Genomic DNA, 27,714 nt, shown 5'->3' with positions numbered 1-27,714 from the left:
TCGAATGGCATCTGACCGAGTCAGATCAAGAGCGCAGCAGGAGGGCGCAAGCAGAGCGTGGGGGGGGGGGGGGGGCTGCGTCCGTAGAATGCAGGTGCATCAGCGACAGCGGGTATACACATGAACTTGGTCGTTTATAATGGCTTATTATAAGTCTTAGTACCGACTCCGAAGCCGTCGATGGATTTGACGGAGATATTAAATGCCATCCTTTATTTTATTTATTTATTTATTTATTTTGTTTGTGTTTGACACTCACTTCTTTAAATGAGAGGATGTTAATTTAATTCTTCAATAAGTTTATCACTGGCTTCATTCATTGTATTTTGTATTACTTTTAAAGTGTAATTTGTTTAACATTTAGGGTACCTACTATTGGAAGTACAATTAGTCGAATATTTTTTACTACATTCGTTGGATTGCTTTATTTGTTTTGAACAGTGTTCGTTTGTTGTTTTTGAACTAGTTTTGCCTAATTTCACGACTACGGAGAGATGCACATGTTAAAATTCTTGGCAGCAAACAACTGTTACTACTGCAGACTGCACCTTATTGTATTGCCACATTTTAGTTACTTAAATCCACGCCGATTGCAGAGCAATAGTTCATGTGCCCCTTCCACGAGTCGACTAAAAAAGGTTGGTATTGTTTGTCCCAAATTTATCCTGGAGTGAAACATGGCATTGCACCCAATTGATGGAACTAGGGTTGACAAAAACCATGGTTTTTATTGAAAAAAAAAAAAAAGTTTTTTTTTTTTTTTTTGGGTTTAAACCCGGTTTTTTGGTTTAAATAATTTACTCTATGTATTTATATTAAATATGGACCGAAATTAGTTTGTTTCGCCTTGGTGTTATTATGCAACAAGGTTATGCTGGAAGGGGTCACATAAGCTTAAAGCGGAATCCAAACCGCTTCTCGGCTTACATCCAAGAGAAATTGTCCATTTGGACACGAAACCGGGACTAATTGGTCACAAATGCGATTGCGGACTCACTCACGAGGGACTCCTGATAAAAATACGTTGTACTGATCTTTACATAGGCCTACTTGTTAATATAATTGTCAAGAGTCATTTCAGAAGGACAAAAAGATAAACAGTTACACAAGTAAAAACATTAAACAGAATTATATATAATAGGGAAACTCCCGCCTTATCCATTGGGAAAATCCTGTTATTACTTTTAATGTATTTGTATGTAAAATTTTAAGGTCAACGTATCATAATCACTACGCTAAAACTGAGGTATTAAATTACAAATTTGGTATGTAGATATCATTCAATAAAATTAAAACAAAGTCAAATCCAAGCTGATGTTGGTAGCTACGTAGGCATTTGGCAATTTCTATCACTATATTTAAGCAACTTTAGCTTCTTTATAAAGCAACAGGCATTTCTTCTAGTAGAAATATAAATTTGGTTTCATTTCGTATGTTTAGGCTTAAAATCCTTATGAAACACCAAGGTTATCACGGAGAAGACTTTCGCTTAGAGGGACACCTCGAATCGCTACTTTGTTTACACTTGAAAGATGGGTTGTGGTTCGACCGAGAGTTAAACACGGGACCCCTTGATTAAAAGGTGAAAAGTAGATAAACGTAATGTGGATGGTTTGATATGTGGAAACATCACCATGAAGTTCACACGATTTAAAGCATTTTTTTTTTTTTAAATATTTGGTTTAAACTATGGCTTAAACCACCTTGGTTTAAACCAGCCAACCCTGGATGGAACCTTAGTGAAACTGGTTTTCACTGATTATTTGCACCATCTATCACGAATCAAAAGTACGTTTCGATTTTTTATTTATTTATTTTATTTATTTATTTTATTTTTTTATTTTATTTTTTTTTAGTCCCTTAGAATCGGAACCTCAAACAAAAAGTGAGAATTTTTCTACCAATATTTCAAGTTTGACACTCGGGTACTCATCTTCAGGGCCAAACAGTGAATTTCTTTTTCACAACATGATCTTTACATTGCGAAACAGTTTAAGTAGTATTATTAAATTATCACTTACAAAACAATATGGAGGTCGTATTGAGAAATATAAATTAAGCCATTGTATGCCCCTCAGAATGAGTGTTCGTGTTTGAACTCAAAATATTGGAAGAAATATTAAGTTTTCCTTTAACTGAGATAATCTTCCTTCTTGAGTTTTGAGAAAATCTTCCTTCTTGAGTTTTAGCAAATCTTGATTATAAATACCAGACTTTCCAGTGCTCCTATATATTTGCGTCTCTTCCTATAAACTCCTATATTTCCTACATTTTAACGAAACCTCCTATATATTTGTGCCATTGCTACTTCCACTTATGAAAATAATATAAGGAAATAAGGTGTGAATGGTTGGAGGGCCTTGTCTCTCCACAGTAGGGTGGTTGAATGGAGACTCTTATGTGTTTCATCCTATCCTGTTTATTGTCTAAAGGTAATTACACCAAACAATATATAGTTAGCGCAAAAAGTATTCATACCCCTACAAAATGGAACAAAATACAAACTAGTTTCGTTATATTCTATAAAAAGTTCTATGGAGTAGTGATTTTAAAGACTTACAAATGATTTATTTAGGTGTATCAATACTTCTTGCACTAACTATAGGCAAATAATTGTAGAATATGTTACACGTAGTCAAATCATAGGATAATTGAAGTGTTCTTTCAAAATGTTCCAGGAAATAATTGAAATGCTCCTTTTTCACAGCTTCACGAGACCTCCTCAATTTTTTCGTCGGGATTTCCTATATGATTTTCCATTAGCATTGGAATGCCTGAAATACACACTACACTTATTTCTCTGTACAGGCTTGGTAAATCCAAGTCCGAAATTCGGTAGTAAATAATTTGACCAAATTTGAAATGTTGGTAGACGAAAAGTTTAACACGCGCACGAAATATCGTGGTGTATAGGACTCTGCTGCTTCAGTTTTTGGCTATCAAACTTGGGTTTGGGTGCAAAATAAATCCAGACCCGAAATTCGATGCAAATAAGTCGAGGACCAAAGGTCAACTCATAATTTTTCATTTACGTAAAGGTCTATCATTATGCCAGGATTAATCAAGATAAGATAAGAATTATTTATCGCGGTTAGTGTTTCTTGCGAAAATTTGGCAACAACCAAATCCCAACTTCGATGGCCAACAACTCCAGAACCAAAGGGCCTCACTTGACTATAACTGAAATGAGGTAGAGTTTGATTAACTTAGTGGGCAGTGAATTACAGTAAAACCCTTTCTTTGCGGAATCGAACGGGACTCGCAAAAATTCCCGTTAAAAATAGGTTTCCCTTTAACAAAGGAAAAAAAAGATAAAAGTGCGTGTATATAAAGGACATACTGAGATAAAATGAGACTGTGTACGTACCTTATTCAGCTTACATTATTTATTTCTACTACTCGCATTAATACACCCAAAACTTACAATGAATAATACTTTAATAGTAAAAAATGAATAGTATTAATATTGTACACACATTAACTTATTTTTCTCAGTAGCCAAGGAAGATCTTCTATACACATCGCTGCTTGTCTTCTCGACTTTCCAGAGAGACTTTGGCCCGAGAAACCACACTAAGCATATCAGTGTCATTTCGAAATAGGGTAATTGTTACAGTTTCTTTAAACTTTTGACAGGATCTTGATAAGATTCTGACACTCTTCTTCTAACTCAATGCCTTATTTCCTTTGTTCTTTCAGACTTCTGCCTTCTCTTCTTCTTTCAGACTTTTCGTATAATTCTTAACTAAAGCATGTGTATCCATCGTGTCTGTTCCCGTTAGTAGGCGTACATCACTGTTTGTTTTGCTAAAAAAATATATCTAACCTCTCATAGAATGTCTAAATGCTGATCTCCAAGACTTAAAATTTTTCGTTAAGGCTTATTTTGATTTCCGTTGTCCGCGTAGTATAGTTTCCATTTAATGAAGGCAATTTAACATGATTTTCGCCAGTAAATTCATGGTCCCTTGAAATATTTCCGTTTAATACAGGGTCAGTTGAAGATAGATTTTACTGTATTATGTTTTGTAAGTTTTCCGTTCTGGATTTATTGGCCATCAGGTTTGAGATTTGTACTGAGTAAGTCTGATTTAGTAAAAGGAGTAAATAAGAACCCCAGCTTTGGTAACATAACTCGAGAACCAAAGATTTGCATACCATAATATTTCATGTGTTCACTCAGCCCTTAAAAGGTCTGGCACCATGCCAAAAGATAATGAAAATCGGATGAGTTCCATTATTCGCGTTTTAGTTAAATGTCTTGATTTTACTGAGTCCAAAATTAGTTTTGGTAGCCAATAATCGGGAACCAAGATCGTAAAGGTCTACCACTGTACCAAGTTTTATATAAGTATAATACCGTATAAGTTTTATCGATCGCGATTTATCGAAATTGCTTCATTTCACTAAGTTCAAACTCAGATTTGATGGTCAGTAACTCGAGAACCAATAGTTTGGGTAAGTTAACGTCGATTGCGTATGATATATACAGTGGAGTCTCTTTAATTCGAAGTCCAAGGGGACACGAAACAAATTCGAATTAACCAAAAGACTCATTTTTAAGTAAAAATTAAGGAAACAAAATAATTGTACTGTGTATGAAAAACTAATTAACACCTTACCTTTAAAGCACCACGTTTTCGTACGGAATAAGAATATGAGCTATGATTCGACATTGTGCATAATGCACGCCAATAGATCACAAACGAACCTGCTTACCTTTTTGGCACTGCTTTTAGTTCAGTTAAAAAAAAAAAAAATGCACAAATGTCACGTACAAGTGGTTTGATAGAGGACAGGGTTCAAGATAGTTCACCTTCTACAGATAGGATGGACACTTCCAGGTTATTGAGGAGTAAGGGAGATGCATACTAGCCACCTTCTGTCGGATTCTCTATAGCAGGAGGGAGTCCAGCGAAAGTGGTATTAACAAACAAAGCTTTCCCTTTCCCACGGTCGCTTCTGGGCAAGATAACAGACAAACAAAAAACCTGTTGAAATTGCATTGTTCTGTTTCCAATCTGTCGGACACCTCAATTTTTTTCACTGTAAATACTTTGAATTATCCAAACACGAGATTTAATAGTTTGATTTATCCACGATTTTTTTACCATTGTTTTTAATAGTTTTCAAGGGGAATAAACTTCTGTTCGAATTATCCAAGTTCGAATTAAAAAGAGTTCGCTGTATATATACAAGGTCTGTTAGAAAAGTAATGAGACTGGCTACACTGTACACAAACCAACAACGCTGCTGGCTCCACCTTCATATAGCAGTTAGGTTTACCCTTGCTGTTGAACCAGTACCAATTTTTGAACTTGCTTCAGTTGCTACACAGTTGTTGATGGCGTCTGAAGTGAACTGGGGTTTTTGGGGTACGTTAGCGAAAATGGACGGCAAAAACTTAAGTAACGTTATGTCATCAAATTTTGTGCAAAGCTTGGCAAGTCCGTTGCTGTGACTTATGAAAAGTTACAAAAGGCTTTTGGAGAGCATCCCCAGTCCAAAATATAAGTATAGAGATATCGACCCGGGTTCGGATCTTAGATTAGCTGTAAATCCTCGTCTTTCTCATGTAGTCTTGGTGCTAAAGGTTCTTCACTAAGTTCAATGCCGATTTTTTAAATGCTACTGAATAACTTAAAGACAACGAAGGATGTCCAAAATCTAGATAATGTTTTCAAAACTTTCTTATATGAACTAAGGACCTTTCCCATAATATCTGTATTTGGTACCGAACAGCTATGACATCATAAGGTGCACACTCAAATTTCTGGTCTATAAGAAAAGTTTTGGAGTCGGTTCTTAGGTTATTTAATAGCTTTTCTAAATATATTTTTGATATTCTTCATTGTCTAAGTTATTCACTCAAAAAAAAAAAAAAAAAAAAAAAAAAAAAAATATATATATATATATATATATATATATATATATATATATATATATATATATATATATATATATAGAAGCGAGGAGCCTGAACAGTATGTGAAACTAACCACGACACAGAATACTTAAAAACTGTTTTTTCTCTATCTACAATAAGTTGTTTTCTTGTGGGAATCCTTGAAAACTTCATGAGTAAAAACAGTTGTAGAGAACAAACCGTATGGCCAGAAATTCTTCTTTCCTTCTTTGACAAATTTGCTCCTCTTTCCGTTGAGGGATGCATATTCCCTTATAGCTTTAAAGATACAGGAACAAACTTCCGACACACCCAAAGAGTAAATATATATAATTTCTCTGTCCTTCACGGCGATGTTATATATATATATATATATATATATATATATATATATATATATATATATAGCAAGAGTTCCTTCTCACATCTCCAATAATTCGAATACGAGTACAGCATTTCGATACTAGCCTCTATTTACATGTATAAGTAATGTATTTTCTGTATACTACATAGTTACCGTATGAAATGTGATTCATTTTTTGTATAACCTTAATGTAACGGACAAATAATGTATTCCGTTGTTATCTGTTATTTAGAGGTTTCACAGTATTATATTACTTGATTATTTCTTGTTGCTATTTTTCTATCTTTTTAATTATATTAGGGTGAATGCCAGTGCTTAGTCAACCTCATAGCTACACTGGTCTCCCAGTTCCGGTGAGATCACGGAACCAGGTCTCGCCAGTACTTGGATGGGTGACTGCTAGGGAGAGTAGATGGTTTTGGTAGTGTGGTATTCACTCACCATCTTGAGGACAGTTGAAGAGGTGAAAAACAATATTGTTCTGTGATCGTGGTGTGGTCCTGCAATCCAGCTCTTCAGGGGCGAGATATTCTGGTGCAGAAAGATGTGTATTGTGAGGGTTGATTCAGCAATAGTCTGTGCACCCACGAACTGCACCAGATCAGTCTCAGGTTGTGGTTCATGTTGGAAGCTAAATACTCTTTCCAGAATTCCTTGGATTGGAATTGACTATTTCTTAGTTCAAGACTACATTGATATAGTGTAAATTCCTTACCGTTTAAACCATTTTGCCTCCACATGTGTTCGACCTTTATGAACAACACGTAGATGTCTAAGACAGATATTTTAACATAGAAGAGAACTCACCTTGCATCCGGTGCTTCTGTATCTCTGTTAACAATCAGTAAGTTTCATATTTCGACCCGCGTAAACACTCATACCGCAAACTGGAAGAAATTACTATTGAAGATACAGTATTATATTGCTTTTGGTCGTTTAGTAAAGGAAACACTCCATATATTCAAATAGCACTAAAATTGTTTAAACACTTGAAGTTCTCTGTGTTGATTTTCTTTTAATGCGTAAAAGCAGTATTCTTGGGAGGATTTGTTTCGTTATGAGACAGTTTCGTTATAAAATGAAAACTTTCAGTTTTACGTTTCACGGTTACGTCATTTAGGCGAAAGGAAACGGTGATGGTGAGAAATGAATGAAATGATTGAATGAAGAAACTGGGAGGAAACGGGAGAACCCCGAGAAAAGCCACGCATATGATGTTTGTCCACCACCAAATCCACTTGGCGCGAAATGGGATCAAACCAGAGACCCCACGTACCAAAGGTAAACATTCTATTACTGAAACACGCGACTTGTCATTTATGTACTAAACCTGTTCGTGGATACTAAAACGATACTCTGTGTTTCCGTTAATTTGTAACGGAAATACATGAATATCATATCTTTATTCTTGTATCTATTAATTCAGCTGAATTGGAAGTTCAATGTATCTATTTGATATATTCCGTTGTAGACATCAAGTACAAACACAAATATTCTATCATATATTATCCATTTGACAATTGCTAGCTCCAGGATCAATTTCTACGTTCCAAATTCTTGCCTATATTCCCAATAAACTTTTCTCTTAACTCTTATAACAACAACTTGTCCAGTAATTGACTTAAAATACCTCAATTATTCAGAGCTTACACTAATAGTCGTGTCCTTCATAATCTCGGAGTTAGATAAGGACACAAAACACGTACTCAGAAACTCTATGATCCATCATAGTCGTAAAAACTTGCTCTGTTTTAAGCATGAAGCTACCATAATGTGAATCATGCGATATCAAGTAAATTGCAAGTTAGAAATCTTGTAATACAGCGACCTTTTTAGATTTATATTCATCTCCTCTTGCAATGATATTAGGTACAAGGCACGCAATAGCACTAGGAATAAGTTTTAATTATTATGAAATTTCTTAGAACGCAAGTTAAAGAATATATTTGAGTGGTTAAAATGTTGAATATAACGGTGAATTCAATTCTGAACAGGGGGCGCGGTGGCTCAGTGGTAGAGCGTTCACCTCTGGTGCTTGGGGTCCCGGGTTCGATCCCAGCACCCGCCAAGTGAACTTTGTGGTGGACAAACATCGTGCTCGTGGGTTTTCTCGGGGTTCTCCCGTTTCCTCCCACTTTCTTCATTCCACCATTTCACTCATCTCTCATCATCACCGTCTCCTTTAGCCTAACCGGCATAACCGTGGGACGTAAAACTTAAAGATTTCATTTCATTTTTCAATTCTGAACACTAATTTGCGAAATTTATAGTAGAGTATTACCGCATTTCCATGTCTTTCCCTTGAGTTGAATAACAGTTAAAAACACTGTAATCAACTTGTATAGAAATTGTGAAAATATGATGATCTGTCGTTGCCGTTGGCTGTATTGGTACTGAATTTCAGAAAAGGCCGAAATGAACGATTTGAGATGATTTTCAATAGTCTAAATAGAAGCTATTGCGTTAATATTAAAAAATCATCATAGTCATTTTTTTTTTTTTTTTTTTTTTTTTTGTTAAGTTTTCTGTCCAAAAACATATGTAATTGCTAGTTCACGAATACTTATTACGTTTTTATTATATAAAATAAAAGATAAATTCTGACCAAACTATATATTATCTGATAAATAATAACGCTACAGTTTCGGCTAAGTATCTTTGCCTTCATCAGACACCTTATGAAATATAATTTCTAAGACTGCAGCTTATATATCTCAGAAAATGAGAGGAAGTCATATCTAGGAACCAATAAGGTCCGTCCTTTCATTTTTAACAATTTTAATTGATCACATATTTGCAACTTTTAACGATACAACTTTCACTTTTGGGAATCTTAAACTTTTTAATTGGCTAGCTGCTATTCAATATATCTGTGTTAGCTGTTCTTTCTTCTGTGCTTTATCCAATATTTTTTCCCATAGATCATGTATGTTTAGTCCACTATTTCAGTTCGTAAGTTCCTAATCTTCCTTTCATATCCATTCCGCTTCTTCCCATTTTCTTACAATGCTTCTTCGTTCTCCTTCCAGTCCCTCTACACCCTCCCAGTCTATTTCGTGTCTTGTCTCCTTCACATGGTTATATATTGCGTTACTATTCTTCTTCACTCTGACGTCGTCCCTGTGTTGTTTAATCCTTTCCTTCAATTTCTTTCCTGTTTCTCCTGTATAACTCTTAGCACATTCTTTGCATTTAATTCTATATACAACTGCTTTATTTTAGCTTAATCTCTCTTTTCTTTCTGTTCTTGCTCCTCCGTTTTCAGTAAGTTCTTCAGGACTTATGTTTTTTCTCCTATGCTCTATTTCAGACCAACTTTTCTTTTTCTGTGTCTTCTATCATTTTCTTCTTCCCTTTTCCTTTTGCTATTGTTCTTGAGTCTAGCTTCACTATATCCATTCTGTACTGATAAACTAACTGTTGCTATGAACTGGTAAACTAACTGCTGCCAGGAACTGCTCTATGTCTTCCTTTCCCTTCTGGTCAGCACTGTGAATCATTTTTATCCTTTTCTCCGTATTTCTAATAAAATTCTTTTTTAGTTCCTTCATCTTCATCTCTCCTTCTGTGATAATAACCACCTGCTTAACATTCTTTTCTATATCACATTGTTTCAGATCTTCCTTCTACCTTTCTTATTGTCATATCTAAAAAGTTTATTTTCCCTTCTTCTGTTTCCACGCGTAATGTTTAATGAGTTAATTTACAACTGTGACCTCACATAACTCGCGATCCGAAAGCCTCCACTTCATAATATTTCACACGATTATATACTAAGTCAAGTTCTGTCATCATTCATAGTTTGGTCGTGAGTTCGGCATGTGTTCTTCTTTTCGAAAAGCTGACTTAAAATTTGCCTACCTATAATTTACAACCGAAAGCCTGAGCAGCATATGTCACACGCTCATACAGCAGTTCAAGACCTACCACCATGCCAAGTTTGATTCCGATGGGATATGTTTGCTTGAACTCGTACGATCGTGATTTTGAAGGGAGAATTAAATGAAAGATGATTATAAAGTTAGGTGGAACTCATACGATCGTGATTTTGAGGGAGAAATTAAGTGAAGGATAAATACAAAGTTAGGTGGAACTCGTACGATCGTAATTTTGAGGAGAAAATTAAGTGAGAGATAAATACAAAGTTAGGTGGAACTCGTACGATAGTGATTTTGAGGGGAAAATTAAATGAAGGATGAATATAAAATTAGGTAGAACTCGTACGATCGTGATTCTGAGGGGGGAAATTAAATGAAGGATGGATATAAATTTAGGTGGAACTCGTACGATCGTGATTTTGAGGGAAAATTTAAATGAAGGATGAATATAAAGTTAGGTGGAATTCGTACGATCGTGATTTTGAGGGGGAAAATTAAATGAAGGATGAATATAAAGTTAGGTGGAACTATTATGATCGTGATTTTAAGTGGAAAATTAAATGAAGGATGATTATAAAGTTAGGTGGAACTCATACAATCGTGATTTTGAGGCGAACATTAAATGAAGGATGAATATAGTTAGGTGGAACTACTATGATCGTGATTTTGAGGGGAAAATTAAGTGAAGGATGAATATAAATCAGATTATTATACTGAATTACTTCAATGACAGAATAATGGTTGTTTAAGAGTATTTATTATGAGAAATAGCAGGAAACTCTGTAAGGTATGGAGGGAATGGCAGATAGAGAAATGCGCAGAAGAAGGCTGCGCTTGAGATGTACGCACGAAGTAATAGATAAAATAATAGGGATGAAAAACTATAAGAAAATTATAAGTCTGGCCTAGGATAAGGAAGAATGAAAAGCTGTATTTTGTCCATCGGACCCTGTTTCAAGGTTTTCGTTTACCTATTCTTCACCCTTTCTTAGTACGAAATTGCTGCAAAAGCAAAATGTTGATGCTATTCTTTTTAAAATTGTTAAAATTGAATTTGTAGTTTTTTTTTTTTTTTTTTTTTTTTTTTAAGCGTATCACTACGATCTTCCATTTTTTATATTATTTTTTATTATTCTTTATTAATAATGCAATAACACTTTTGGAAGCATGCTGTTCAAAATTTATAAAACGCTATTAAATAACCTGTTAGAAATTTTGAAGAGCTTTTAATTTGAATGTCTGACTGCTATAACGGTAAAAACTACTTCCGTAGATTTATTGATTGTGACACAAGGCTTTATTTATTTAATGATAATTTATAAATACTTGATTACCTTGATCGTGAGTTTCTGATTGCTTTTGCCTTTGCATTGTTCACAAAAATTCAGAAAAGTGATGGAAAATGTAGTAATAAGTTACTTAATTAAACAAATTGAGGTATATTCAGTATTTAACACACTTCTAACAATATGTCTTGATTCAAAAATGCCAAACAAGTTTCGAGAAGGGCTCTTGTCGTCGTCGTTAGCTTAGAAATTCCTACTTCACACTTATCACTGAGGAAGAGCAAGTCTGCAGAAGGAATTTATAAGCCGATGAGGACAAAAGTCCTGTCGAAACTGTACGGCAGTTTTGAATCGAGATAATTAAAAGTAACTCTTTGTTAAATATTGAGTAATAAAAGCTTAATATTTATCCAATGAGTTTAGTAATGCCGCATTTTCTTGTGTCCTATTTATGGATCAAGCTGCTGAATTTTCAGTGACTTTCTGCTACCATCTTCTTCCCAGCTTATAGCTAGATATGTTTGATTAGTTGAATGTAATTTAACGTTCCGTTTTACCACTGAGGCTATATCAGGGCTCATAGTGAGTCACTATTTTTTTTTTTTAACTAAAAGTTACTTTGGTCACTAAAAGTGTTTTTTTTTTTTTTTTTTTTTCAAATTTGTCACTAGCAGTTACTTTTTTGTGAGGTAAAGTGTCTTTTTCGTGTGATTTATGTTTTGCATTGGCAGTTTTCTAAGAAAAATATAAAAATAAATGGAAAAAGGCAGAAACTTGTTACTCATTAATTACTCTTCTGAAAGCTTCAGTACTTGCTGCCACATGTGAAACAGTCAGCTTTATTCTGACTTCAGCTTTTTATTCTTTCTAAAGCACAGTGGATGGTTGGTGTATGCTTAAGTTCTCAAGGCGGGGTAGAGAACCCTTCTGTGTCTATTCTTTCTTCTATCATAATAGTCTTTGTTTTCTCTCGTAATAGTTAACGCTTCGCTCAACGTTGTATGTGTGTGTGTTTGTGTGGTACATCATATTCGTCTTTGTCTGTGGTATGCTTCTTGTCTGTTCTTAAGAGTAGGTGATGAATTTGAATATTTCAGGGCTTTGAGAACTCTCAATGCTAAGTTAAATATAATGTCTGGGATGAAGAAATTCGGAAATAGACCAGAACTGGTTCCACTTACTCAGAAGCTTCTTACATCTGCTAGGTCTGCTTACCGTAACTACAAAGCATACTTAGAAAACCTAAGAAAGGAGGAAGCTCAAAAAGAAGAGTACGGTAAAAAGAAAAGATTAAACAAAACAACAAACGGAGATGTGATGGAGAAATTAACAAAAAAAGGGGCATGATGAGATTTTGGTCACTTTTTCGTGTGCTTTTGGTTACTTTTTTGTGTGCTTTTGGTCACTTTTCAACTATTTACAAGAGACCAGACCACAATGAGCCATGCTATTTGAAACGTAAACAATTGTACCCAAGAACTCGCACCGGGAACCGAATCTTGGATCATGCATGCATGAAACATAGTAGCTGGGCATGGATTAGGATTTGATGAAACTGTTTCCTTTTGAAAATTATAAGCTATAAATTCTAAGATTAATAATTTAACACCGATACTATCTGACACATCTTGTTAAGATTAACTACCGTATAACAAGACTAGTTGCCTAATTTACGCTAGAAATATAAATCCTTATAGGATCCCCACTCTGTATTATAGATAAGTGTTAGTTAACCCTCGCACTCTATGTATTTATATTAAATATGGACCGAAATTAGTTTGTTTCGCCTTGGGGTTATTATGCAACAACAAGGTTATGCTGGAAGGGGTCACATAAGCTTAAAGCGGAATCCAAACCGCTTCTCGGCTTACATCCAAGAGAAATTGTCCATTTGGACTCTCGCACCAGGGTTGGCAAAAACCATGGTTTTTACTGAAAAAACAAAAAAATCAGGTTTTTTGGTTTAAACCAGGTTTTTTTGGTTTAAATAATTTACTCTATGTATTTATATTAAATATGGACCGAAATTAGTTTGTTTCGCCTTGGTGTTATTATGCAACAACAAGGTTATGCTGGAAATGGTCACGTAAGCTTAAAGCGGAATCCAAACCGCTTCTCGGCTTACATCCAAGAGAAATTGTCCATTTGGACACGAAACCGAGACTAATTGGTCACAAATGCGATTGCAGACTAACTCACGAAGGACTCCTAATAAAAATACGTTGTACTGATCTTTACATAGGCCTACTTGTTAATATAATTGTCGAGAGTCATTTCAGAAGGACAAAAAGATAAACAGTTACACAAGTAAAAACATTATACAGAATTATATATAAATCGGGAAACTCTCGCCTTAGCCATTGGGAAAATCCTGTTATTACTTTAAATGTGTTTGTATGTAAAATTTTAAGGTCAATGTATCATAATCACTACGCTAAAACTGAGGTATTAAATTACAAATTTGGTATGTAGATATCATTCAATAAAATTAAAACAAAGTCAAATCCAAGCTGATGTTGGAAGCTACGTAGGCAGTTGATAAATTTTGCCAACTTCTATCAACATATTTAAGCAACCTTGGCTTCTTTATAAAACAACAGGCATTCATTCAAGTAGAAATATATATAATTTGGTTTCATTTTGTATGTTTAGGCTTCACATCCTTATGAAATACCAACGTTATCACGGAGAAGACTTTCGCTTAGAGGGACACCTCGAATCGCTACTTGGTTTACACTTGGGAAATGGGTTGTGGTTCGATCGAGAATTGAACACGGGACCCCTTGATTAAAAGGGTAAAAGTAGATAAACGTAATGCGGATGGTTTGATATGTGGAAACGTCACCACGAAGTTCACACATTTTTTTTTTGTTTGTTTGTTTAAACCTTTTTTTTTTTTTTTGAAAAAAACATTGGTTTAAACCAGTCAACCCTGAGATTAGCAGCTATTTATTGTACTGCCATCTAGGGGGAACACTTCTAAATGTCAGTCACATCTCCTACCAACCGGAGGAGGGGGGGGGAGTTACTTTTGTGTCCACAAACTTAAAATAACAAATTTTATGAGACACACTAACCTTCAGTTTGAACCACCGTAAGGTATTCGCTTTAGCGAAACATATTGAGCAATAACATATTTTTCTTACAATTTTAAAGAAGCGATTAGAAGAGTAATTACCACAAAGAACCCTTGCCCCCCGCTCCGTTGGTAGTCCGAGGGTTAATCTAAGATGAATATATTTTCCTTAAGGATGATTAGTATTACTTCTTCATACTTCTGTTATAATTTGTTAAATTTAATCATCATCATTTAATCAGTTTATCCTCATTCTAGAACTAAATTTTATTGGAATTTTTGAAATCATCAGTTTAATCAAGACAAAATTCTTATTTGAGTTGACGGTGAATATACATCATAAATGATAATTAAATTTAACAAATTATAACAGAAATACACATGACTATGGGTTACTTCACAATAGAAACGAAGTTCACGACGTGTTGACCATACATCTTCCACTTAATATCGCCGGATAGTAGGCCTACTACAGTCTTCGTGGATCATGCCAGGACTTAATTTCAGAATACGCTATTTATCATGGAATTTGATACATCTGGACATTTGGATTATTCAAACGTCACAAGAAAAAGAAAAAGAAAAGCACGATGGTATTTTTCTACGTTTATTTTAAAGCTTTAAGGATGATTTAAAAAGACAAGTTTTGGCGATAGATGTCACTACAGTCTTCGTATCTCTCTAATGTATTTTTTCACCTTTCACGAAAGTTTACAATTTCTCTTACAAATTTAAACCTAGAGACTTCAAATGTGTAGAGAAGGAACTTCATAACCTATCAAAGGCAATAATCCGTGCCGATATTTTATTTAGAATTTTCTTCATTGTTGAAACGGTTCCATTGTTAAAGGTTTGGATATCCATTCCAACAATCAAGCCATTTCAACAATAAAAAAAAAATCTAAATAAAAAGATCTGCACGGATTCTTGCCTTCGATAGGTTATGAAGTTCCTTCTATAAAAATTTGAAGTCTGTAGGTTGAAATTTGTAAGAAAAATTGTGAATTTTCGAGAAAGATGAAAATACACTAGAGGGATAGGAAGATTGTAGTGACATCTATCGGCAAAACTTGTCCGTTTAAACTAACCTTAAATGTTGAATGATCATCGTGTTGTTCTTATTTACTCTAATTCTTTTACCTTCTCTCTCCAATGATAAATAATAAGCACAGACCTACTTGTAATTAAATAATGTTATATTATAACCTCAAAAGTATTGCCAGATGTAAATTTTGTATTTTATAATTTTGGTACATTACATATATCAAATCTCCTATTACAAATTAAATATAACAGTATTTAATCAGTAGTAGTAAATTTTTGTGTGTCCAGTTTTTTCATCATTTCTTTTCCTGTTAAAATATATGAAACTTGGAATGATATAAAAAAGCTGCAAGAATAAATTTCGATAAAACAATTTATTAATATTTATGTATTACTAGAATTACAAACATTCATAAGCATAAACTGTAGCGCGCTTAGTTTTTGAATTATATATATTTCAATGAAGAAAGTGGAAACCTGGCAGAAAAGATTTTTATAGAAGAAGAAATATTGAGGGACTTGGCCATATAATAGTATTTCATTAGTGTAATTTCCATTTATTTGTTGGGGAAATAGTAAGGGAATTACATGGGAACACAATCTATATTTAAGGAAGGAGTATTGATTTTTGCGGTCATAGTTTTTCTGCTCAAGACAAACATAATTTGTCCCATTCCAAATGTCTGGAACTACTATGTCTGGAACACCAGTTACGAAGCCAATGGGTTGAATTATTCAGGAAACACAGGTTGATTTTTACACATATTTATGATTTCGATTTAATAACTTACCAAACTAAGCCTGTAACAACTTATTTAAACTTCACCCTAGAAGTTGGAGGTGTAGTTTATTAAAAGGAGTTCATTTACCAGCATACTACTTATTATTTTTTTAATATTTATTTTACAGAATCGTAGGCAGCAGTACGAAGAAATTATTGTATAGGAATTCCAATTAATACTTCGTGTAAAACAGCTATTGAAAGTATGCTAATAGATTATATCGTGAGAAAAATGAAATAATGAAGTATTAGTTTGTAGATATTTACAGCGTGTCTACTGGTCATGAAAGTCATGAAAGTCATGAAAAAGTAATATATTTTGCTTAGTGGTCATGAAAGCCATGAAAAAGTCCTTTATTTACCCAACTGGTCATGAAAATCTGAAATCTCAGAGTATGTTTTTATACCTCATACTGCATGTACTGAAACAGTTGTATCAGGTCAGTAATTGTGAGAATTTTTCCCACTAGTTAGTGCTGGCTAACTGGTACTTTACTGTCTTCTTAGCTGCTCCCTATTTCATCTTCTAGTCTCTGTAATATAGTAACAACTTTTTACTGTCCAACTTTCTGATCTGCTATTTCTTTATTTCTAAGAAATGTAAATTGTGTATTTTTGGACCTTTAGACTTATGCAAATAATATTATTCGTTTGAGTTTGCAGATTTTAAATTTGATGATCTATTTTTTTAAAACAAATTTCTTTTATAATTTGTTTTGTCTTTGAGCAGTTCTCTGAGTGCTTAATTTCAGACAAATTTCTGCTAGATGGATAATTATACTCAGAATTAAAACTTCAAATACAGTATAGAGTGATTCACTGGTAAGAGCAGGCCCATATTTAGGTAAGTGCTATTCTGTGCTCGAGCACAAGGCGGCAGAATTTTAGATTCTTTCTTTAAGATTCACAATAAGTGATATTTAAGACTAGCAACCCGCATAGTTCCGATGCACCACTGATGGTAGGGGTTTATTATTACTAATGGTGAATTTTTATCGCCATGGTCATGAAAATTTGAACAAAAAGGTCATAAAAAGTCATGAAAAAGTCATGAATTTACTTTCTGGTATTCCAGTAGACACCCTGTATTTATGACAGGGCAATAAGCAATAGAAAATCTATTAAATGTATCACGTTATTCACAAGAGGATTTTTGGAATATCATTTTTTTTTTTTTTTTTTTTTTTTTTTTTGAAAGAAAAAATTAAATTGAGTGCGGCTTTTGTTGCTAATAATATCGAGGGTATTACTAGAAGAAACGTTTTTTGTTTTGATGCTTCTGTACTTCAACGATCGATAACGTGAAATGCTGTTGGTGTTTAAGGAAGAGCCACTGAGGAGAATGGGGGTATTTCCTTTGAAAATTTCGGCAATTACTATATCAAGTTTATTTCATTGTAATATTGCTACATGGACTCATTAGAAAACAAAAACAAAGAAAAAAACTAGAAGCAAGTTTTGTTTATCTTATCAATTTTTTTATGCTTTCCTATTTTAACTTACTACGCTTTTTACTTATTATCTTCAAATAATAGTGGTAAGGGAGTTTTATTAATATGGGACCGCAAATATCCAAAATTTTGAGTGTTGACTGCTTCGTCTAGCAGTTGCAAAGCAAATAATAACGAGTGAAATCACTATACTAACTACATATCACTCAACGAAAAACTCTTCTAACTCCCTGGGAGTGAATTTAGTTTTATAGTATTTCGTTTTTAAATTCTCTCTGATTTAATTGAGCTACGTTTTTCTTATGTTCTGGATTTAAAACACGCAATCTTGTTAAACAAAACAATAGTATTCAGTTCAGAGGTTAATCTTAGTAAGGGAAGAAGAAGAATATCAAAAACTTATTTCAGTTATGTAATAGAAGAAAGTAAAAAAAACATATAATATCCCCTCATATTAGTCAACAGCAACACGTTCAGGACAAGCACTACGTACGTTTCAGCACAAGTACCAGCAAGGAACCGACGAAAGCCATCTCCGATGCAATACGAGAACATGAATAAATACGAAGTGGACCCTTCAACTCCTCCATAGGCTGTCTCTCCAAAACGCGCTATAAACATAAGCGTAAATAGCACCCCGGGGGGCCGTACGAGCTCCAGGGGCACAAAATATGTAGAAGGTAGGTTGCAAAATATATGGAAAGTAGGGGCGCATAACTAAGGGTTGCTGGGTGGCGCTGAACTTCCAAGTTACGCCATTGGCTATAAAAGAGGACGCATAGCGGCAGAAGACATCAGTTACCAACTGGTTATATCTTGCGTATCTCTCCAAGCTGCTCTGGGCGGGAGATACTATACCATCTCTGCGCTGCTTCGGGCTAGAGGTTTCTTAGTGGCCCTGCAAAGCGTAGTCGCTAACGCTGTCGCCTTCGCTGCGAGCGGTCCCGGGTTCGATTAACGGTGGGAGTACTCGGTCGAAAAAGTGTAAGAAGCTTTTTCATGCCAGCCATCCTGAATGAGGTTTTCCTGGGTTTTCCTCATACACACCAGGCAAATTCCGGGGTGATAGCTAACTTATAGGTCCCCAGAACGTTTCCTTCCTTCTCCAATTCTTTCTTCCTTCCCTTACCCCGGATAGTGTGCTCGCCGAGGGACGTCATCTCTCAAACGTGAGGGGCTTAAATGACCTTAGATGCCGAAAGCCCAGAAATCTAAACCCTAAAATCCTAGAGGTTTCTTACCAATCTCCATGCTGCACTTGACAGGGGAGACTATCCCACCTCTGATTTGTATCGGGTAAAAGATTCTTAACCAAAAACCATAAACATCCGCGCTGCTCTGGGCAGCACGTCCAACTTATAAAAAAAGAATCATTAGGGACGTCACTTATTTTGTAATTCAGTGTAAAAACTGTATAAAAACTTATGATAAAAAAGGTGAGGGAAAAATCCGTATACTACTTCTCTAGCATAGATTACAATATCTTTGCGTATTTACTTTATTTGTTGAATTATTATTTAGTCTTCTTATTTAGTATTGAAACCTTCGTCAGATCCTCTTTCCTTATAGTTGAAAAAGTGAGTTTTAGCAGCATATTACGTTCTTCCCCTTCATATCTTGAAATTTTCAATATTTACTTTTGACTCCTACAATGTTGATTAACGTACTTGATTAATAAGGTATAAACATGCGCTAAAATTAACATGCACTAAATAGTTGAATGGTTGAAATGGTTACTGTGTGGTTGACTGAGTATGGTTTTGTTTCAAACTCAAATTACCATTTTATAAGGGAAGAGGATCTATATATATATATATATATCTGAATATTGCCCGCATCTACGGCCTTAAATATCAGGGATGACATTCTTCGGTTAGCATACTATCCGGGGAAGTGGGAAGGAAGTGATCTGAGATCTGTCATTCCATCATTTTCCCGGCGTGAATGAGGAAAACCCAGCGTCACTCAGGATCGCTGGTTTGCAAAACGAGTTACACTCTTACGATCGAGTGTTCTGACCAGGAATCGAACCCGGGATTGTTCGCAGCAAAAGTGAGAGCTTCAGCGACTACGCTACGCCTGATCACCTGAAATAATAATCCATCAAATAAAGTAAACGGAAAGAAATGATTGTTACGTTCTTTTATTATATATAAAAGCGTATTGAGCGAAAATGAAATCTTTTAACTTACTTTAATGGGCGCTACCATTTTACCATTGAGCGAATCTTCGTACAAATACCATTCATATCCCCGTTTTGTATGTCACTGTTTTCAGTTCAGTCACAAATTTCGGCTAGTATCGTGCTGAATGCGAAAAATTGTTACATTGTATTGAAGTTGGGAAAACAATACACATCATTCCAGTTCCCTTACTGTAAATGTGACACTGGTATTGCAAATTTATTTCCCTAAAGGCTGTATAGTAGACAATTACTGTCTTCATAAAGACTATTAATTATGAAAAAGACGCAATCAGGAAGCACTAATTTTTTAAAATTTATCAGCAAGCGTTAGTTTCCTTCTCTTACGTACCTCAGTTAATATTGAGAACCTGAATTTTCACTAGAAGGTAGATATACTCGTGTACATTGAATGAAACTTCGATATATCTTTGTAAGGCCATGCGATCAAGATAAGAATAAAAAAACCGTCTGTCTTCTAGGCCAGTCATTTGTAACCATAATTCTGATCATAATGTTCAGTATTCATGATTTTGCATCTTTCTTCGTCGCATATATAGATATTTGAAAAAACAAGGCTTAATACAAAGAAAGGAAACTTGGATAGAGAATGGGATGTTATGATCACCAATTGAAGGCATGAGAATGACAAGAAGATAAAAGACCAATTTTGCATCAATTGGATTACAACCGTTTCGAAATCTGTGCTCTTGTGTCTATCGTTGAGTGTGACAACACGAGTTATATATTGCGCATTTCCCCATCAGAGAGCTTTAAAACTTACCTAATTTGTTGTTGAGAATGTGAACCAGACAAAGATCGGATATATCTGGTTTTCGTTCTCATTTTCTTAATAAAAGCGTATTCTAGTAAACACCAATAAGTTGAAAGATGTGCGCAAATTGTATGCCAAATGTGTTCCAGATATTTATAAAGGATGGTATGCCATCTTCACTGCGTGGAAACTAGAAATAATAATTATTCGAGTGACACAGATTCAAATATGAGTGCATATCATACAATTTTTTGAAAGTGAAAAAGATATATATACACATACATACATACATACATACATACATACACACACACACACACACATATATATATATATATATCCATTTACAATTTTATATTTATTTCTGTAATAACAAGAAATAAAGCATTTTTCAATATTAACTATAGTACTTCGTGCAAGTAAGTGTTTCCCTTAATTCTAAGCAGGTTGTAGCACTTATATAAAAATTGTTTGGTGTTTACCCTATTCTATCTGGTTTTGTTTTCTGCGTCTTTTGTAAAGTTTGCATTTTAATATTTATCTGTTTGTTTTCATACCGTTAATTACATTAATTAAAAACAGTGTACTAACTCTTGAAATACAGTGATTACCTGTATTAACTAAAAATTTGTTTTAGTGCAGGTGGTCACTTCTGCTTACCACCCATTTCTATCTGTAATTGAAAGGTTAGCATAGTGACAACATTTCGCTAGTGCGATATCGCTTTTTATTGCCCTTTAAATGTTACACAAATATGCAGTTATCAATGTTTCAAACATTTAATACAGAAATTCCTTTCTTGGGGCAGAGTATAGAACTGTTACTGAAAATTAGTTTAAAAAGAAGTTTAAGCCTGTCTCATATATAGGAAGCATTAGTGACTTTTCCTCGGTGTTTGAGAGAACTTGAGGACTTAGCTAAGGCAAATTATTATCATGAATTTTATGTCCTTTACGTGATTCAGCGACGTATCGCAAGAGTAAGCAGTACATGAAATACAAACTAAAGATTTAAGTTTTACTTTTTGATGTGAAGTGCTAATACTAATACAAAGCAATATGTTCATTTCTTGTACTTGTAAGTGCACTTATATTCCAGGGTAAGACTACATCTAATAATTGTATATTTGTTACAGAAAAGGATAACGGGTCGGTAACTCGGAAGGAAACGTGGAACGGAGAAATAGGTGAGAACTCTTTTGTTTGTTTGGTAAGGGTGTAAGGACTAGAACTAATAAACTCTGTCTTACTTTAACAAAGATAAAGTCTGACATATTTTGTTAAGAATAATAACCCCTAATCTCCCTATGTGCCCTGGAAATCCTATTTGGATGATTAATTTCGTGGTAATATTTTTACAACCAATCCTGTTACCATTGATTACCAGGCACTAAATGAAGAGTTTCATCTTCATTGCGTTTTTTTTTTTACATGTTAAAAATTTGAGTTTAGATCATTTCAGTCTTCACTGGAATCTTTGTCTATAACACATCGCCAAGATACGTTGACTTCATTGAAAAATTATCTTGCAGCGTATGGATTCAAATTTAAGCTGCTTAACTTACAATGTAATCAGACGAAATGTTATTAACAAGGTTGTAATTAATCCGTTAAAAGATTAACCATTTTTGTTTATTTTCAATTTAATCAGTTAAATTTTGCAAGAGTTACATTTTTAATTTACATGGTCCATTCAATAAATAACCGCAAAAGTTGTATAAAAAAATAGAAAACTTCGACAAAGCTTGCGCTTCTTTGTTATTTTTTGGTGGTGTCCTAGAACTATCATCAGATGAGCCTGGCACGCCTGCTTCGTGCACGGGATGTTGGGTATCAATGAAACAAGATGGCTGCACTCTTTGAGGTTTTTACCAACGTGGAGCAGCGGAGTAATCATCAGATTTCTGTTAGTTGAAGGTTGAAACCAATCAAAATTCACCGTCGGATGACAGTGCAACATGGTTAAAGTTGTTTCAGTCAAACACAAGTGTACGGGTGGGCAAATAAGTTGAAACTAGGTGTAACAAGTGTTGAAGATTCGCCACGTCCAAGACGCTCTGTCTGTGCAGTCACGGAGAACAATATTGCGAGAGTTGATAAGTTGATATGGAAAAACAGGCGTATTACGTTTTCCCCAAGTTCGTACCCTTGTGTTCGATTCAAACAACGTTCACCATATTGCATTGCCATCCCACAGTGAATTTCAATTGGTTTCAGCCCTTCAGCTAACAGAAATCTAATGACACTCCGTTGCTCCATGTTAGTGCAAACCTGCAAGGGTACCACCATCTTGTTTCACTCTTTCCCAGCATCCCGTTCGCGAAGAAGGCGTGTCAGGTTCATCTGATAATAGGTCTAGGACACCACCAAAAAATAACAAAGCAGCACAAACTTTGTCAGAGTTTTCTATTTTTTATATAACTTTTCCGATTATTTATTGAACAAGCGTTGTATAATCGTCAAAAATGCATGGCAATTAAAAAGTTAGTTAGTTATTGTTTTTCTTGAGAACCATGTGAAATGGATATTCTGCAAGAACTTTCTTGTGGTTTATTTCAAGAACTTCACGGACAATTCCACTGATTGAAGCAGACCCCTTTTGATAAACTGGCCCCAAGTTACTTGGCTTGAAGTGTGATCATGTATTCATATGTGTAAAATCTAAATCTTATTGAAGCAGACCCCTTTTGATAAACTGGCCCCAAGTTACTTGTCTTAAAGTGTGATCATGTATTCATATGTGTAAAATCTAAATCTTATATTCCTTGTAGAAGTAACATACACAAATAATTCGTTAAATAATACATAATTTTCATTAATACATAGTTTTTCTCAACTTTGACAGTATTCTTGTGAGATAGTATATTCTTACCTAATCTCCAGAATGTGTGATCTCCCTCCAGTTTCGTTCAAATCGAAAATTTAAAAAAAAGAACGGCTTCGTACGCGATTATATCTAGTAACGATGTGTCTATGTACAAAATTTGTTGTCTTCGGCTTACTTTTTCGATGCGAAAATGTGATGACACCCACACACGCTATTTTATATATTAATAAAGATGAGTATCTTATTTTTATAGTAGTTTTAATTCCTGATTACCCTTTTTTTTTAAAGATATTTTCCTTTGCTTTCCTGTATTGTTTTTTAACATAGTTGGAAAAATGAGTTAAGTTGATTTTGAGTTTAACTTTCCTTTCAGCGGCGAGGCTATATGAGACGGGACCTACTGATTAACGTGGAATCCGAACTACATGAGCTCCCGTCGGGAATCGAACCCGGGTCTCCCACGCCAAAGGCGCGTACGTTAACCGCTTAGCCACGAAGGAGCTCAGTTGGAAAAAGGGATAAAATTTTTTAACGAATTAACATTAAAAATTAAAGTAAAGAAAATAACTGATTTAGATTTCAGCATTAAAATTCTATTTTAATTTCATTTATGGGAAGTGTGTTTGAAAACGTATCGCTTCAAATATGTGATTACGTATGTTAATAATGATATTAAGGGATTTGTAGGTGTTTTTCAAGTACTTTTTAATATGTTTGGTTTTGTAAACAAAGTTTTGCGTAGGAGAAGTATTTCAAGTGTAAAACAAGCATTGAGGAATAATACATTTGTGATAAGATACCGCCTTATTGTCACTTTAATTTGTAAAAGTAAAGAAGGAAAAAATAACATATGATTGTGAGATAATGAGCATTAACGAAAGATCAAAGGAAATGATGGTTTATACAGTAAACACCTACGGAATGCGGAATGTTTTACTTACTCACCTATACATCACTTCCTTTTTGGTTATTTATTTATTTACGTAAGAATGCAAAGTATCTTTTTTTAAAAGTTTTTTTTCCTTACCAAAAACTCTTTTTATAAGTTGGGGGGCATAGTTGGTCAGTAGTAGAGCGTTTACCTCTTTTGCGTGGAGGCCTGGTTCGATATGCAGCTAAGTAAGTTTGCGGTGGACAACAAACATCGTGTTCGTGGGTTTTCTCGGAGCATCGCCGGCTGCGATCCCTTAGCGCCTTACCATGTCCCTCTCGTAACGTGCACTAAACAGGACAGGTTGTCTGTCACGTAAGTCTGAGTGGATTTAGACACGTGTAGTGTGGTCAGGATTGCCAAATAAAAACAGTCTAAATAAGGGATGGGTTGACGGGTTTCAATGAGTATTAACGGAAAGGTTTTAATAAACATGATCTAGTGGTAGAAAATGAACCAGGCATCACATAAAAAAGTAATCATTTTAGACTGAAAGAAATACAAAAATATGAACTAATACAAAAAGTTAATATAGATCTAAGAAAAAATAGGTAAATCTTACTTTTAAAACATTGGATTTACATAATCTAAACTATTTCAAAAATCCTACTTCACGCTTGACTTAACTGTACTTATAATCTTTTTCAAGTTTGGATTTTTCTTTAGGCTGTCGAAAAACTCTGCTGTCATCAACTGGACAGAAACATATATTTCTGTGTCAGTCCATTTCAAATTTATATGTGAGAAAACTCTTTCCACAAAGGAATTTGACGGTGGGATCCTTAGGCAAAAGGAAATGAAATGAAATCTTTAAGTTTTACGTCCCACAGTTATGCCGGTTAGGCTAAAGGAGACGGTGATGATGAGTGATGAATGAAATGGTGGAATGAAGAAAGTGGGAGGAAACGGGAGAACCCCGAGAAAACCCACGCACACGGTGTTTGGCGGGGGCTGGGATCGAACCCGGCCTTAGGCAAAAGGAGACGACTTTAAATAAATTTGTCAACTCGGAGCATTTCTAAAATAGCATTTGCCATTTACTGGCCACACTCATGACGACTCATTAAAAATTGCGGGCTTTAAAGTTGTTGTCTGAGGTAAATTCTGTCATTTGGGCAAAATATGGAACGTTTGCTGCCCCGTATCGAAGCTCCCCGGGACGCGAGACAAAATCATAAAATAAGGGACTGTCCCTTAAAATTCGGGACATTTGGGAACCCTGAGTGTGGTGTTTTACGTGATTTTTCTCCTTGTTAAAAAAAAAAAGAAGTCATGTGGCGTGTGTAGGCACTATAGTTGCATAATACTTGCAGTATCTTTATGTGGTAAAATTAACAACACAAAAATGTTCTTTTATTGTTTTAATTATGGTGTATTATTGTGTATCATTTTGTCTGGGAGCAATGATATGTTGGTTAGCAGAGCCATTGTATATACAATAAATCGAATTTTGAAAACTGGATTACAATCGCTACCTTCCACTGCAAATTCTACTACTATTTCAAAGGAAAATATTCCCGATCACTTTCCTGATTCTGAAGCATATATCCCCATACCAGATAGAGTTACATAATTGTTAACTGGTCTTCATACTAATCCTAGTAAGTGTTGTTTTTTTACTCGTATAATTAATTTTATTTATTTATACTTCTGATTAGTAATGGGATCTATACGTAGGTTAGTTCTTTTCTAAAGAAAGAAAAGAAAACAGACGTAAAACCTTTAACTTATGGGCAAGAGTGCCGATTTCTGTGTAACTTTGGGGGAGCCCTATGCCAGATACGCTTTAGTAAAACAGGAAAACGAATTACCATGTACTGTAGAAATTGGAGAGCCTACTTCAACTAAGCATTTGATCCCCCCTCCCCATTAGGGGAGCCAATTTCAACTTCGGGGGGCCCGGCCTACGAAGCTACCCAAAATTGATACTCTTGCTAATGGGATAGAAGAAGAACCTAGAGCCTGTATTTCAGATACTATCCCAGTATTTGGTGTGGCAGTGGTAACCCCAAATTTCCCTAATATTTATCTACAATAGATAAATGATTTTATTTATTTTGTGAAATATCGTAGTAATATATTAGTAGACTGCTATTTACATCTTGCTAAAACAGATAGTAATAATATACAAAGATCCCATGTTTTAGAAAGATATTTATGTGTTTCTGACAATCTACCATATGAAACCTACTATGATAATGCCAGTTAAAAAAAATATAATCATTTTGCACTAGGAGAAAAGTAGACACATTCATTAAAGTATAAACTAAAAGTGAAATGCAGTTAAATCATAACGCAAATGAAATCCAATCCTTAACAATTCAGTCTGTACACACTATATGCACAATAAGAAATAAGTCAACTCATAACATTTTTAAGAAATTAGTCAATTCATAACGTTTTAGCCTATTGTTCACTACTTTTGTCACAATTTGTATAGTACTTTAATGTTCCCATTTATGGTTTTCTTTTCAGACATTTTATTAGGAACAGTGAAATTAGCTTCTACTGCTTTCTTAGGAAGTTTTGTAGATCGGAAAATTATTCAAAGTATAGATTGTGCCTCATGTCACAAACTTATCAGTCAGGACAAATGCAATTCCACGCTTATGAACTTGATATCTAAACAAGACAGTAGAAACGTAATGTGCTATCCTACAAAAGAACTAGTATGGGTGATTCACGTTGTTGAAAAGGCCCATCGGGTTGTGAACATCCGAATTTCGGAAACTCTTTCCGCCTATATTGTTTCCTTTCTGTAACACGTTTAGTATTTCCAGTGCCTCTTTTCGGACAATCATTCATTCAAATTAAGTGTAAAAATTTACGATGTTATAGGTCCAGTGTTGCTGAAAAACATAGCAGATGTTGAAACAGAATGTTTTGAACATTCAAAATTTCTAAATGCCAAGCCATTATCTGGGGAAGTATTTCGTTTGTAATTTGTAAAGGATTTCTTCCCGGTGTGTTTGTATTATTGTTTATTCTTAATTAATCGATACTAATTGTATTCAATTTTAAAAACAGTTTAGTCTTTGTGATACTATGTGGGACGACTTAAGAATTCTTTTCCTGTTATAGCTAGCTATTTCATTTCCCTGCTACACTGAGAAAATATTGGTGCACGTAACTAGCGCCACAGCGGCTCCTAAAGGAACTAGGCAATGTTCGCTTGTCTGTGCTATTTGGGAAGGCGCTAAGAGATCGTAGCCGGC

At 34.6% G+C, this 27,714-nt stretch overlaps 1 protein-coding gene across 4 annotated transcripts in view; it reads left to right on the top strand.

Moving 5' to 3' along the window:
* Positions 1 to 27,714, top strand: part of LOC145675432 (phosphatase and actin regulator 2) — an 850,331-nt gene that overhangs the window by 4,150 nt on the left and 818,467 nt on the right. For 3 of the 4 annotated variants that reach the window (XM_081745850.1, XM_081745845.1, XM_081745844.1), the window contains exon 2: positions 21,878 to 21,928. The exons of the other annotated variant lie outside the window; for it this stretch is intronic. In XM_081745850.1, the coding sequence (XP_081601976.1) occupies positions 21,878 to 21,928 (51 nt within the window). The remainder of the gene's footprint in view (positions 1 to 21,877; positions 21,929 to 27,714) is intronic. 4 annotated transcript variants of the gene reach the window in all.

The sequence above is a fragment of the Thermobia domestica genome, chromosome 18 (assembly GCF_964235325.1).
Source record: "Thermobia domestica chromosome 18, izTheDome1.hap1.1, whole genome shotgun sequence".
In the NCBI taxonomy this organism is placed as follows: domain Eukaryota; kingdom Metazoa; phylum Arthropoda; class Insecta; order Zygentoma; family Lepismatidae; genus Thermobia; species Thermobia domestica.
The sequence above is the reverse complement of the archived record's forward strand: the minus strand, read 5'-3'. Positions and strand labels throughout refer to the sequence as shown.